The sequence below is a fragment of the Euphorbia lathyris genome, chromosome 3 (assembly GCF_963576675.1).
Source record: "Euphorbia lathyris chromosome 3, ddEupLath1.1, whole genome shotgun sequence".
In the NCBI taxonomy this organism is placed as follows: domain Eukaryota; kingdom Viridiplantae; phylum Streptophyta; class Magnoliopsida; order Malpighiales; family Euphorbiaceae; genus Euphorbia; species Euphorbia lathyris.
The window spans coordinates 109,573,490-109,586,080 of record NC_088912.1 but is presented as its reverse complement, the minus strand read 5'-3'; the positions used below and the strand labels follow the sequence as shown (position 1 = coordinate 109,586,080).

Sequence of the window (12,591 nt, the reverse complement as noted above, 5' to 3'; positions counted from 1 at the left end):
CTCACATTTCGAGGTATGATTGGTCACCTACCTTGAACTAGCAAAATAAACTCCTAAATATAAGCAATTTACTTGCTAAACGATATAAAGCATATAAGGTTGAAATTAAAGGCCAAAAGGCTTGCAAAAATTGTACTTAGTTACAAAAAAAATTAAATGTTTACAACATTATCCTCTTGGGATCATTTCTCAAGAGACACATCCTCCAAAGGGACCTCCTTCTCCATATCAATGGTCCCCGCTTGAGGAGCCGCGTCATTGATCTCTGCAGGATCTACCTTATCCCCTGCTTCCTTAGATGTCTCATCAAGGTCATCCACATCAAGGTTAACGATGGGCTTGACATCCACATCCGATCCTTTCAGCTCTTTTCGGACCTGGTCACGGATGAAGTCACGGGCATTTGCCACTCTGTCATATCTAAGGGCATCCTCAACCTCGGGGACCACGTACTCCGGATCCACAAAGTCAATCTCTGGGTAGGCGACTCTAATGTAAGCCATGGCTTCATTGATTAACTTTTACACATTACATAGATGTAAAAAAACAGTTCATAGATATACATGCTTGTGAAATGATGGACTTCTTGAAGAGGATGTTTTAAAGAGCATATTTTAAAGAATTTTAATTCTTCAACTTTTTAGTTTTGATGTAATTTATGCATTGTCTGGTGATTAAAAGAAAGTTAATGTTTACACTTGAGAGAGAAAGCTAAAAAAAAAATATTATTTCATAGTAAATGTGATACTAAAAAATTTTAATTCTTGAAAAATTTCATTTTGAGGTTGTTAATAAATTTTTTAAATCAACCCTTACACAATATAATACAATAAAAGCTAATAATATTAATCAGAAAAATAAAATATGATTAACTATTAATAGGATTCACTCGCAAACACAAATTGAAAATCTCATATTTTGACATGTCATTTTTATAGAGATAGTAAAATTACACGTGATTTACGAAAACATTAAAAATCCAATATAATATTATTAATGGGTTGAAATTTATTAAATAGATTTAGAATCAAATTTTTGGAAGATGGTGTTAATTTACTTCCTAATACAAAAATAACATTGAAATTTTAAAATTGTCGTTATATATTTTTAAATTTCTATCACTAAAAGAGTTTATACATGAAAGAAAATAAGATGCTAAATATAATTTCTATCACTAAAAGATTTTGAATTGGGTTAATTGAATTTAATTTTTTGCAACCAAAATGAAGCTACCCACTCAAGCTTATCTATGGATATGATTGTTAGAAAACATGGAAGACAAATCCAGTCCAAGTGAAAATATTGGTTATCTATGGGTCTGATTGTTAGAAAACATGGAAGCCAATTCTAGTCCAAGTGAAAATTTTGGTTTGGGTTCAAGGGACCAAATCTCCTCTGACCCAAGTTGCTAAATATAAAACTCAAATTCTGTATACTTGCAATTCATGGTTTTATATCAGATCCTCTGAGATTTTCAGTGTTTGTATATATATCCCTCTAATTGGATATCTTAATGCAATACACTTATCCATTATGATTTTATCAACAATAGGAGCTATGATGCTCATTCTCCTTCATGCTCTAACTGTGCAAGTTTCTAATGCAAATCCTTCTCTTCAATTGCCTCAAGTTTACCATCATTCTTTCAATGAAGTTCCTGGCGGACCAGATCCAATTCATAACCCACCCAAACTCATTACAACTCAACATCAACCGTCAACCCGAGTTTATGGTCATTCTTTTAGACAAGTTCCTGGGGGACCAGACCCAATTCATCACCGACCCCAACTCATTACAGCTGATCATCAACAGTCAACCCGAGTTTATGGTCATTCTTTTAGAGAAGTTCCTGGCGGACCAGACCCAATTCATCACCCAACCCAACTCATTACCGCTGATCATCAACAGTCATCCCGAGTTTATGGTCATTCTTTTAGACTATCTCCTGGTGGACCAGACCCAATTCATCACCCATCCCAACTCATTACTGCTGATCATGAACAGTCAAGCCGAATTTATGGTCATTCTTTTAGACTATCTCCTGGTGGACCTGACCCAATTCATCACAGCGGTCATTCTTTCAGAAGAACTCCTGGCGGACCAAACCCAATTCATAACCCCGGACCTGGAGAACCACCCCAGCTCCCGACATACAGTCATTCTTTGAGAGAAACTCCTGGGGGACCAAACCCAATTCATAACCCAGGACCTGGATCACTACCTGAACATATTGGGACTGAACATCAATATTAATAAGACGTTATCTTGTTTAATTATGGGAAGTTCTATCATGAAAATTATCAATATAGATCCAATAATAGTTTTAGTAAAATATATATGACTCTTCATGTTATGATCCATTTGCTTTATTATGATTAATATTATGTGTCACCGTTAGTACAATGTTTCAGCCTTCATCCCTATGACATAGACAAAGAAAAAAGTGTGTTAATTTAGATGAATATATATGCCATAATGAAAAATTCCATGAGCTTAGTGTGAACCTGTCCTTTTATAAAATCCTTACAAAATTACAATTATTTAATTGTCTAATGAAGAATATGTACTAGCTCTAGAACAGGTTTCATAAATGTTTTTTTTTTACAACTTTTTCTTATATTAAAATGGATTTATAGTGAAAATAAAAATGAAGTCAAAATTGTCCAAAACCTTTCATTTCAGTTTTTTTGTTTACAATAGGTTTGGCTTAAGAATGGCAATTCACAAGATGTGGTGAGACAATCTATGCTAATTAGTAATTTGCTAAGATGAAACACCTTCTTATATGGAACTTAAACTTTACTTTTCATTTGTATAAATTGAACATTCCATAGGTGATGATGCTACCCTACACCGGGTTGTTTCTGAGTTTATACAAAATAATAGTAGAGCAAGTGGAAGCAGAGATTTCATCTGCTGCTGCAAGAATTCTCTACCGAATGCATTTCCCATCCCCTGATCTCCATCCCCATCCCCACAGGGACCCCATATCCCGTTTAGAGATGTTCCAAAAAAGTTATTCACATTTCCCATTCCCTATTCACCGTGGGGAATCACCGTTTTAAAAAAATCAGTAAAGGCAAAACTTTTAAGAAACAGTAGCTAATAATACCAAATATTAACAACCATTCTCAAAATTTTCAAATAAAAATAAAACTAAAAATTGAAAACAATCAATCACCTAATTAAAATGTACTTAAAATCATCCAAAAAAATCAATTATCACGTGGAATAATGGGGATCTCCATTGGGAATTAACCGGACGGGAACGGAGATACCTTTCTTTCATTTTGTAATTCTTTCATTTATGAAGATTATAGTCGGTTGAGCAATTTAGAATTTAGTTTTGCTCTGTTCTCCTTTTTTTGTTTCTCTATTCCTTTGTATACTCTTTCATTGGGGGTAGGTGAAGATTACTAGATCCGAGCTTCTTTGAACAAGCGTCTCTTGGAATTACTCCCCGCTGACAAAGACGAAGATGACAAATTTGAACGGTTAGAAAACACAGATGGACAACAAATGAAATCCAAATTCGAGAAGAAGTAAGACAGAAAATGAAGAAAACAAAGTGCAAATGAAGAGGAAGAAAAGTAGTTACCAATAAAACGTGTATTCTGAATAGATAAAGAATGGGTAGATTGAGAACATGGGTAATTATTTGGGAATGGTTTATCACCATGGTTATGCAAAGCTAAGGAGAAAAGTTGTGAAGAAGAAGAGTTACAATATTTTAAGAAAATGGCACGTCCGGCCATAGATATCTTCAAGAGATGATACATCAGTACTATTAACTACAAATTTAGTATATAGTATAGATTCCGGTTATATTTAAGCAAATGATATGTGGTAAGTCTGACTAGTCTTTTTGCTTTTTTTTTTTGAGCTTATATTGTGAATTGGTTACTAAGCTTTGAAATAGGTCAATAAAATTAGGCCTAATACATCACCAGCTCCCTGAACTTGTCCATAATAGTAGATTGGCTCTCTGAACTTATAAGTGTCTCACTAGTTCCCTAAACTTGCTTATTTCGTATCACCAGCTCCTTAAACTTGTCCATAAAAATTTATTAGCTCCCTGAACTTGATTTGTTACCGATAAAATGATGCACGGATGAAGTGTAGATGACAAGATTCATGACAAAGAAGACAATTTGATGAATTATTTCTCAAATTAACCCAATTTATCAATGTTAAAGGTAAAATTGCTCTTGGTTTCCAACGTTAGGGGTAAAATTGCACCATTTTAGACGTTAGGGGTAAAATTACTCATGTTCCAAAAATTACGGGTATTTTTGCACTTTAACACGAGTTAGTATTATGGTTTTTGTATTCAGTTGTTACGGAATAAGCAAGTTTAGAGAGCTGGTAAGACATTTGCAAAGTTCAGGGAGCTAAAAAAAAATTATGGACAAGTTCAGAGAGCCAATCTACTATTATTAGTCTCACATGAAAAAAAATAATGTGGAAGATACATTGATTATGATTATAAATTAAAAAAAAAAATTAATTGGAGTTCAACCGATCTATCCTTCCTTGTACACCCCCTCTAACAAACAACGTATATAAAAAGCCACTTTTTATCCCTATATCACCTCCTATATAGCCTCTGTTAAACATAGTGGTAGTGTATTTAGGAAACCACAATTACCTAATAGTATAATACAATGACAAAACTCCATAACTATTTAAATTATTATCTTATTCTTTGCCCATCCTAGGTCTTTAATGCTGAGGAATTCTATAGTTATATTTCCGAGTAAGCTCATTGTTGGATCGACCAAATTAGGGTCCATAATTTTCCAGTTGTGCATTTTGTAATTTAAGATGGAATTTGTCCGGTTCTTTTTAATTGCTTAATTTTCTTTGATCATTGGGATAATTCAAATTTTCTAATGTAAATTGGACTCAATTCCTCTCTTTCTAAGAAAAATTGTTTTGCATGGATGTTTATAAATCGATAATCAGATAATTTCAAGTGAATTTTGTTTTACTTGGTATATAAGTGAGTCACACAAATTAGTTTTGACAAGTTAAATTTGTTGTTGTCAAAACCTAACCGAGTTGATCTGAACCACGTATGGATGGTAATATTGCGTTTTGGGTTTAATGAACAGTTCTTTTCAGTTTGCAACTAACCAGGGCTTAGACCATCTCCAACACATTTCATCAAATTTACTGCATCAAACCATGTTTTCATCATATTCTCTATCTGTTTTGATGTTGCTACAATGTTTTTACTCCAACCCATTTTATCTTTATTAGAGTTAAATGATTTTGTATGGATTGATTATTAGTGTTAAATGATTCTTGATTCTTGATTTCTGGTTTTTATGTATATAAAATAAATGAAAATGAAAATAAATAATATTATTTTATTAAATGATGCCCCATCAAAAAATGATGCTACAATGTTTTTTTTCTAAATGATGGGATACACGGGGGACACTTCGGGGACACTTCGGGGATACTCTAGGGTTTTTTTTTAAAAAACTATGAAAGTATAAGGGTTTTTTTTAAAACTCAGAAAATATAAGGATTAAAATGAAATAATCCCAGGATTACTAGTATATACGGACACGAAATCCATTGAACCCTAAACTAAAATTGAAAATCTCTCCGTGCGATGCATTGAACCCTAACAAAATTGAAATTCCTAAATCTTTTCTCTCATCTGAACGAGTTCTTCTGTTCAGTGGTTCTGTGCAATCAGTTGTCTTCCTCAGTTGCTTTGCTGAAGTCGATCTATTTTGATCATTTGTGTTTTTATAATCACTTTATGAATATGATTTGTGATTTATATACCCCTATCGGTGCTTCATAGTAGAGCTGGAATTTTGGTGAAATTTGTATGCTCTTGGCTTGGAAATTGATTTTTCATTGTGATTGCTGTTTGAAAATCATGGAAGTTTCTTTGAATTATTGCTTAAATGAGAATGATAAATTGGAGACCCTAAGAAGGATGGTGATTAGTGTGGCTGGTTTCTGTTTCCCTTTTTGGCTATTTGTTTTTTCCTGCTTCATTTTGCTTCACTCGGTGAACTATATTTTGAAAATTTTCCATAGCCCTAACATGAATCCAGGTTTTAAATCATTCACAGTGTTGAAGGCATCAAAAGATGTAATTTACAGCTTGGAATGTAAAAACTTCAAATATGGGTTGACATGTAGAAGAGTAGAAGCCATGTATATGCTTGCATGGTTGTTATCAAAGAAATTATATTGTCAGCCCTTGTTTTTGAATGGCAGAGAACTTTTAAACTTTGCAGCTAATTTTGATGACTTCATCTTCCAATAATTAGGATATTATTTGGGAGCATAAGCTTTGAAGGCTTTTAATTTGTTCACTATATGTAGTGAGACCATAAAGAAATTATGTCTGAGGCTTCATATGTTTTAGACTTTTATCATCTTTAGATTTCAGAAGATTACTATGACTATTTCCATTATTAGTAAATATGGTTTTTGTTTGTCGGCTTTTTATTGTTTCTTGAGGTGCACTGTGATGCATACAAATGTGCCTTGCTTTACCTATTTGTGTAAGGAACATAGTGTCATGTTTCTCTTTGAGATGATATGTTCATAGTTGCAAATGTTAAGTCGATCCTTTTGTTTTAGCTGTAATTCTTACATAGAGTGTTTCCGCAGGATTTGTTAGCTCTGATGGAAGAAGAAGCTAGTATTATCCCAAGTAATGAAATGCAAAATGGTGGTTCTATGCAAGCCCAATCCGTCATATACAATTCTAAGGTTTTCAGTTTGCATAGGATCTTTACATTTTGTTGTGATGTGGGTGTAAATCAAAAGCAATTATTCTGTTATTTATATTTTATTTTTATGGAGTTGACATTTGTAAAAAAAAAAGCCGAAATTTCACATTGCAATTTGTATTTTTTTAGACATCCTTTAAGTTACTAGAGCTTATTTACAATGTAAAGTAGGTCAAAGAACTAATTGTTAAATTGTAACCTTTGCAGAAATTTCAATATGATCTACACACAGCAGGAATCCAAATCAAGCAGCATGAGGATAACTTGAAAATTTTGAAAAGTCAACGAAACAAATTAGAAGACTCAATACTTGATCTGCAAGGTATGCTAAATTTTATTTTTTGTGCCTCTTCTAGAGGATTAGTTCTTCTTGAAGATTACTCAACTAAGAAGTATTTGCATGTGCAGTTCACTTAGATACAAGCACATCTAGGAACAAATTTATGTTGTGTAGTGTAATGGTTTTTAATTTAAGCATGGTAGCTACCTAACAAATTCAACTGAGGCACCTATTTTTAATTGTTGGCCATTAATTCTTGGTTCTCCATGTGCTTTAAGTACTGTGGTAGCAATGTTTAGATCTGTCATTCATATGCACTGTTTCCTTCAATGTTTTAGTTAATTTAATTAGACAAGATATTTCAGTAAAGTTTTAGCTGATATAAACAGAAAATGATGTTGTTAGGACACTGTTGTAGCTAGTCCAAATCAGCGTAAATTTATTTAGAAATTGTTATTTTTGGAATTATCATTTATTTAGGAAGTCTTAGTATTAGTAGAAATAAGAGTTTATTTTGAGAACTATTATTTAGGAAGTTCTAATTCTAATAGGATAGGAGTTTATTTTTAGAATTTTTATTTAGGAAGTGTTAAATCTAATAGAGTAGGAATACTAGTTTAAGTCTGCCTTTTATACTATTATAGAAAGGAACCATTTTATCATTGGTAAAGTACTATTTGAAAAACAAATTCAGAGGTCAGGAGTTCTCATCATAGAGATCCGGGTTTCTCTCTAACGAGCTGCATTAATTAATTCTCATCATACTATCTCGAAAGAAAAAGAAGTAAGATTCAATTCCTGATTTCAAGGTTCAAGGACCCGTAATTTGATCCAAAACTCATGAGCTTAACAAAGTGGTATTAGAGCAAGTTATGGGTGAATCAAGTAATCTGGACAAACAGTTTGAAGCCTTTTTGAGCTTCATACTGCAAAGACAGACCAAAGGTGGAGGCCATGGTACTCCAACTAGAAACCATTGAGGAGAGTGGCAATCTAGCACAACAAGGAAGGAGACAGGGGGTGGACAGTAGAATACGACCGCAGGAGGAGGTCTGCTTCCAAAATTCTCGAAACTAGATTTCCTAAGTTTGATGGGTCGTATGATCCCTTGAGCTGGTTGGTTGCATATGTGTGAGAATTTTTGTAAGCATCAACACACTATTGAAAGGCACAATAGTGTTCGAAGTAGAGTTGCATAAATCTGCTGAATTACCAAGGCTATATGAAAAAAGAGAAATTATCAAGATGGGACTGCTGGTTATCAAGATGGGACTGCTGGTCAGCAGTGGAAGGACCGTTTAGAGAAACGAAAGACTAAGGGGATTTGTTATAATTATGACTAATCGTATACATGAGGACATAGTATAAAAGATATCACTCGTTGGAAGGACCGAAGGAACCTTTACTAGAACCAGATGATGAAGATCCTATCACCAACTGATGCTTTGGTGAAGTAGCTCCAGTTATCATCTTTGTGCATGAGATCACACTCATTTTTGTAGGGGAAGGCAATGTTAAAACTGTTGTAGCTAGTCTATATCATAATAAATCGTTATTTTGATTAGGTTTAGGACTTACTAGTTTCATGATTGTTATTTATTTAGGAAGTCTTAGTCCTTGAGGAGTAGGAATTTATTATCAGAATTGTTATTTAGGAAGTTTTAATTCTAATAGGGGTACAGATTTATTTTCAAAATTTTTATTTAGGAAGTTTGAATTATAATATGAGCAGGAGTTCTAGTTCAAGTCTGCCTTTTGTACTCTTATAAGTTATGACAGGGAAGTGTTTATCATTAATAAAGTAAGCATCATTTGAAAAACAAATTCAGAGGTCACGAAATTAATTCTCATTATAGGTAAGCTAGGTCGAAAAAGAAAAGAGGATTTACTTTTTTATTTCATAGTCAAGGACCCATAACTCAATCAAAACCTCTGAACTTATAGTGTGAGCAGTTTTTTTTATCTCAACTTCCAGTCAGTGTTTCCGAATGGAAGGATTTACTTTTAGATGCTAGAATTGTTTGGAGATTTTATCTGTATAATCATTTGTGATGCATAATATCTCTTTTTCCATTTTCATTTTCTGCTACTGACAAGTTTCCTTTCAGTTATTCTTGGTAATTATCATTCCTCAAGACCTCCTAGTGGTGAAAGTGAAAGCCATTCCTCCAATCAGAGTGAGGAAGAAACAGTAAAGCAGATTCTGCAGCATGAAACTTCTGCTGCAGGCATTCTGTGTCAGCTGACAACACGCCATGGTACTCATGCACCTCAACTCGGATTCACTAAGGATGTGCTTGGTATTGTTGCTACTCTGGGCAAGGTGGATGATGATAATCTTAGCAGGTTAGTTTGAAGTTGCATGTTATCTGCTATTGATATTTACTATCTATCTAACATATGCATGTTATCTGCTATTGATATTTACTATCTATCTTACATGTAGATTCTTCCTCTTCTATGAAATAAGTCTTATGATTAGTTTCCTTGCTAATATAGCATATTGTTCCTGGTTCTAATGTAGTCAGTTAATTTATGTAATCCACAATTCCAAGAGCTCTTATTATTTTCAATCAGTGAAATGTCTCCGTACTTACTGCCACACTGATCTTTGCTTTAAAGAGCTGCATGATAATGCAGTTGTTGTTAGTTATCTGCACTATTTTCAATCTACTTTTACTTATTCTTTCTTAATTGCGGGCTTCTTTCAGAGTACTTAGGAGTAGAGACAATGCTAGGAATTGTTTGCAAGACTTACGAAGGTGTTAAAGCTCTTGAAACTTATGACAAGGAAGGCCATATAAATAGTGATTCTGGAATTCGAGGCTTTGGTACCACTATGGGACGGACTCTGGATGGTCGATTTCTTGTCATTTGTCTCGAAAATTTAAGGCATGTATCTCTTTCTTTTCCTTATTGCTGTTTGGAATTCAGTTCTTGAATTACAAACTTTTTTTCCCTTGTAGACCTTACTGTGGTGAATTTGTGGATGATGACCCTCAAAGAAGGCTTGATCTTCTACAACCAAAATTGCCTAATGGCGAGTGCCCACCTGGATTTATTGGTTTCGCTGTTAACATGATCCATGTGGATTACATGAATTTGTTGTATGTATCTGATGTCTATGGCCTCAGAGAGACTCTATTTTACAGCCTCTTTTCTCGCCTGCAAGTTTACAAAAGTAGGGAGGAGATGCTACTTGCTCTTCCACTTATAAGTGATTGAGCAATTTCACTGGATGGATGGATTATTAAGCCTAATGGTTTCTTTTCCTTGGGGAATCGGTAAGTATTTTGCTTTCATTATTGACATGAAATTGTCTTCCAATCGGATCTAATGGTGAATTTCATTGGTTTACAGCATCTCCTTTTGTGGTATTTCGGAATTTGCTTTCTGCATGTAGGTAGTTTAAATGCACTAAGAAAGAAATGTCTTTCTGAATCCTGATAGATTGTAGAATTATGTATGTGCTATAATTCGATTATAATAGGCCACCTATAGGGTTCATAGCATTAGCTTCTAACCTTCCAAATTCAACTCATGATATTTGGTGCATGGATTTTTCTTCCCCCAATTTTTGTACAACTATCATACAAAAGAAAAGAAATACGTATTTTGTCTAGAATGGTCGATTCAAAGGGTGAGCCGTGGCGCAACGGTAAACATTGTTGTTGTTGTGTGACCGAGAGGTCACGGGTTCAAGTCTTAGGAGCGACCTCTTGCAAAAAAAATTGGCAGGAGAAGGCTTGCCCCAAGTAGACCCTTGTGATGGGATCCCTCTCCGGACCCACCGAGGACAGGATAGGATACTTTTTGATTAATTTGGATAAATAATTTACTAGTTTCTATGTTCTTATATATTAAGCTAGTCTGTTTTTTGGAAATAATTGTCTAATCATTAAGTTTTTGTTTCTATGGATTCTTTAAAATTAATAGTCAAAATAGATTAAATTAAATTTGAAGTGACAACTCTTTATCCTATTTTATAAAAATAAAACATCTATGTTTTTATTTTGGAACATAGTCATAATTTATAGGGATAAGGTATCAAAATGGGCCTAAGGTTTTTGAGGAAGTACCAATTTAGGCTCAACTTTCAAAATAGTACCAACATATATAGGCTTAACGCTTACAACATAATATCAATTTAGACTTAACGTTTATAATATAGCATCAATTTAGGCCTCACGTACAAAATAGCACCAATATAGGCTTAACGTTTACAAAATAATACGAATTTAAACTTAACGTTTACAAAATATATACAATTTAAGCTAAACATCATAATTAAATTAATCATATTATATTCTTTCCCTATTAACTTTATATGTTATCATTTTATTTAGTTCTATATTTTTATTTATTATAATACAATTAATTAGTATTTTTGCCCATTAAGATCTTATATTTGTTTTTCATCAATGATTCAATTACTATTAAATTTCATTGCTCATGTAATATATGCAAGCTAAAAGTAATTGAATATCCACAATATTTCGAAATATTGTGGATATTATATTTAAGCTTTTGCTTGTCCTCAAACGAATTAAATCCGAAAACAAAGCTAGAAGACCAAGCACTCAAATAAATCAACAATGAGACATGATTCATTTCAAGTAACAATGTAGAAGATCATAATTTTGAGCCGTCCGAAACATGATAAACACCTTGAGTAACTAAACGATTTTTGAATTTATACTTTTGGCCATTAGTGAGACATTTTTCAAATAGTTGATACTTAATGAACTCCTTAAACACCTCACATAGGATTCACCCTTTACGCTCAAGTGTTCCGGGTAAGGTGTTTTCTCTCAATTTTCCAACACAAGTGATAACTATCGTGGGCTTGCACGGTCATCCAACCTCTACCACTATGTCTCCTTACTAGGATTTGATCAAAAGGACTTAATTGAGTTGTAATGAAGGGTTAAGGTTTGGTGTGATTATAATGGAAATGAGGCTTAAGAATCTTATTGAGTTTCTAAAATGTTAAGTCACTATTGAGTAGTTGAGAGCATTTATTTATTTATTTCTTTTCTTTTCTTCCCCTTTTTTTCTCAAAAATTTTGAATAAGCTTTTTTTTCGGAATGTGAGAATTGTATTCCTAGGGGGTAATGTGTGTGAGCTAAAGAATGTATATGTTTTTGTTTTGATGCTCTATTTTTTAGACTCATATTTATCTATTAGAAACTCATAGATTCCGTGATTTTTGGATAGAAAGTGATGGAATAGGGTTATATTGTGGTGACAAAAGAAGGGCAAGGCTCAAAATGGGGAACACGGGAAAATGATTTCGGGTAGGCTATTTGTTTATATGGTGGCGAAATGAAAGAAGGCCTTAATCATATCAAATTCCTAGTTCGGTGCGTGTGGTTTGGGTTAGTATTTGATGCAAGCCCTATAGTTAAAAACAAGCGTGGATCCCACATGAAAGAAAAATAATCGAGCTATTTAATGTGTTCGTGGCTCAAAGTATCTCACCATGGGTGCGTTTGTGTGCTACAAGTTCAAGTGTTTCAACTATGGGTAAATGTCTAAAAATG

At 33.5% G+C, this 12,591-nt stretch overlaps 1 protein-coding gene across 4 annotated transcripts; it reads left to right on the top strand.

Moving 5' to 3' along the window:
- The first annotated feature begins 5,616 nt into the window (after nt 1-5,616).
- On the top strand, nt 5,617-11,473 carry LOC136223705 (protein DEFECTIVE IN MERISTEM SILENCING 3-like). Of its 4 annotated transcripts, none has more exons than XM_066011834.1 (6): nt 5,617-6,747; nt 6,975-7,089; nt 9,156-9,393; nt 9,759-9,939; nt 10,014-10,331; nt 10,408-11,456. In XM_066011834.1, the coding sequence occupies exons 3-5, from the start codon at nt 9,303-9,305 to the stop codon at nt 10,270-10,272; spliced, it is 531 nt and encodes a 176-aa protein (XP_065867906.1). In that variant the 5' UTR covers nt 5,617-6,747; nt 6,975-7,089; nt 9,156-9,302; the 3' UTR covers nt 10,273-10,331; nt 10,408-11,456. The 4 variants fall into 4 exon arrangements, with proteins under 4 accessions (XP_065867906.1, XP_065867908.1, XP_065867910.1 ...); XM_066011836.1 differs by having other exon boundaries at nt 5,617-5,846; nt 6,646-6,747; nt 10,014-11,455; XM_066011838.1 differs by having other exon boundaries at nt 9,276-9,393; nt 10,014-11,473.
- Nucleotides 11,474-12,591: the final 1,118 nt, after the last annotated feature.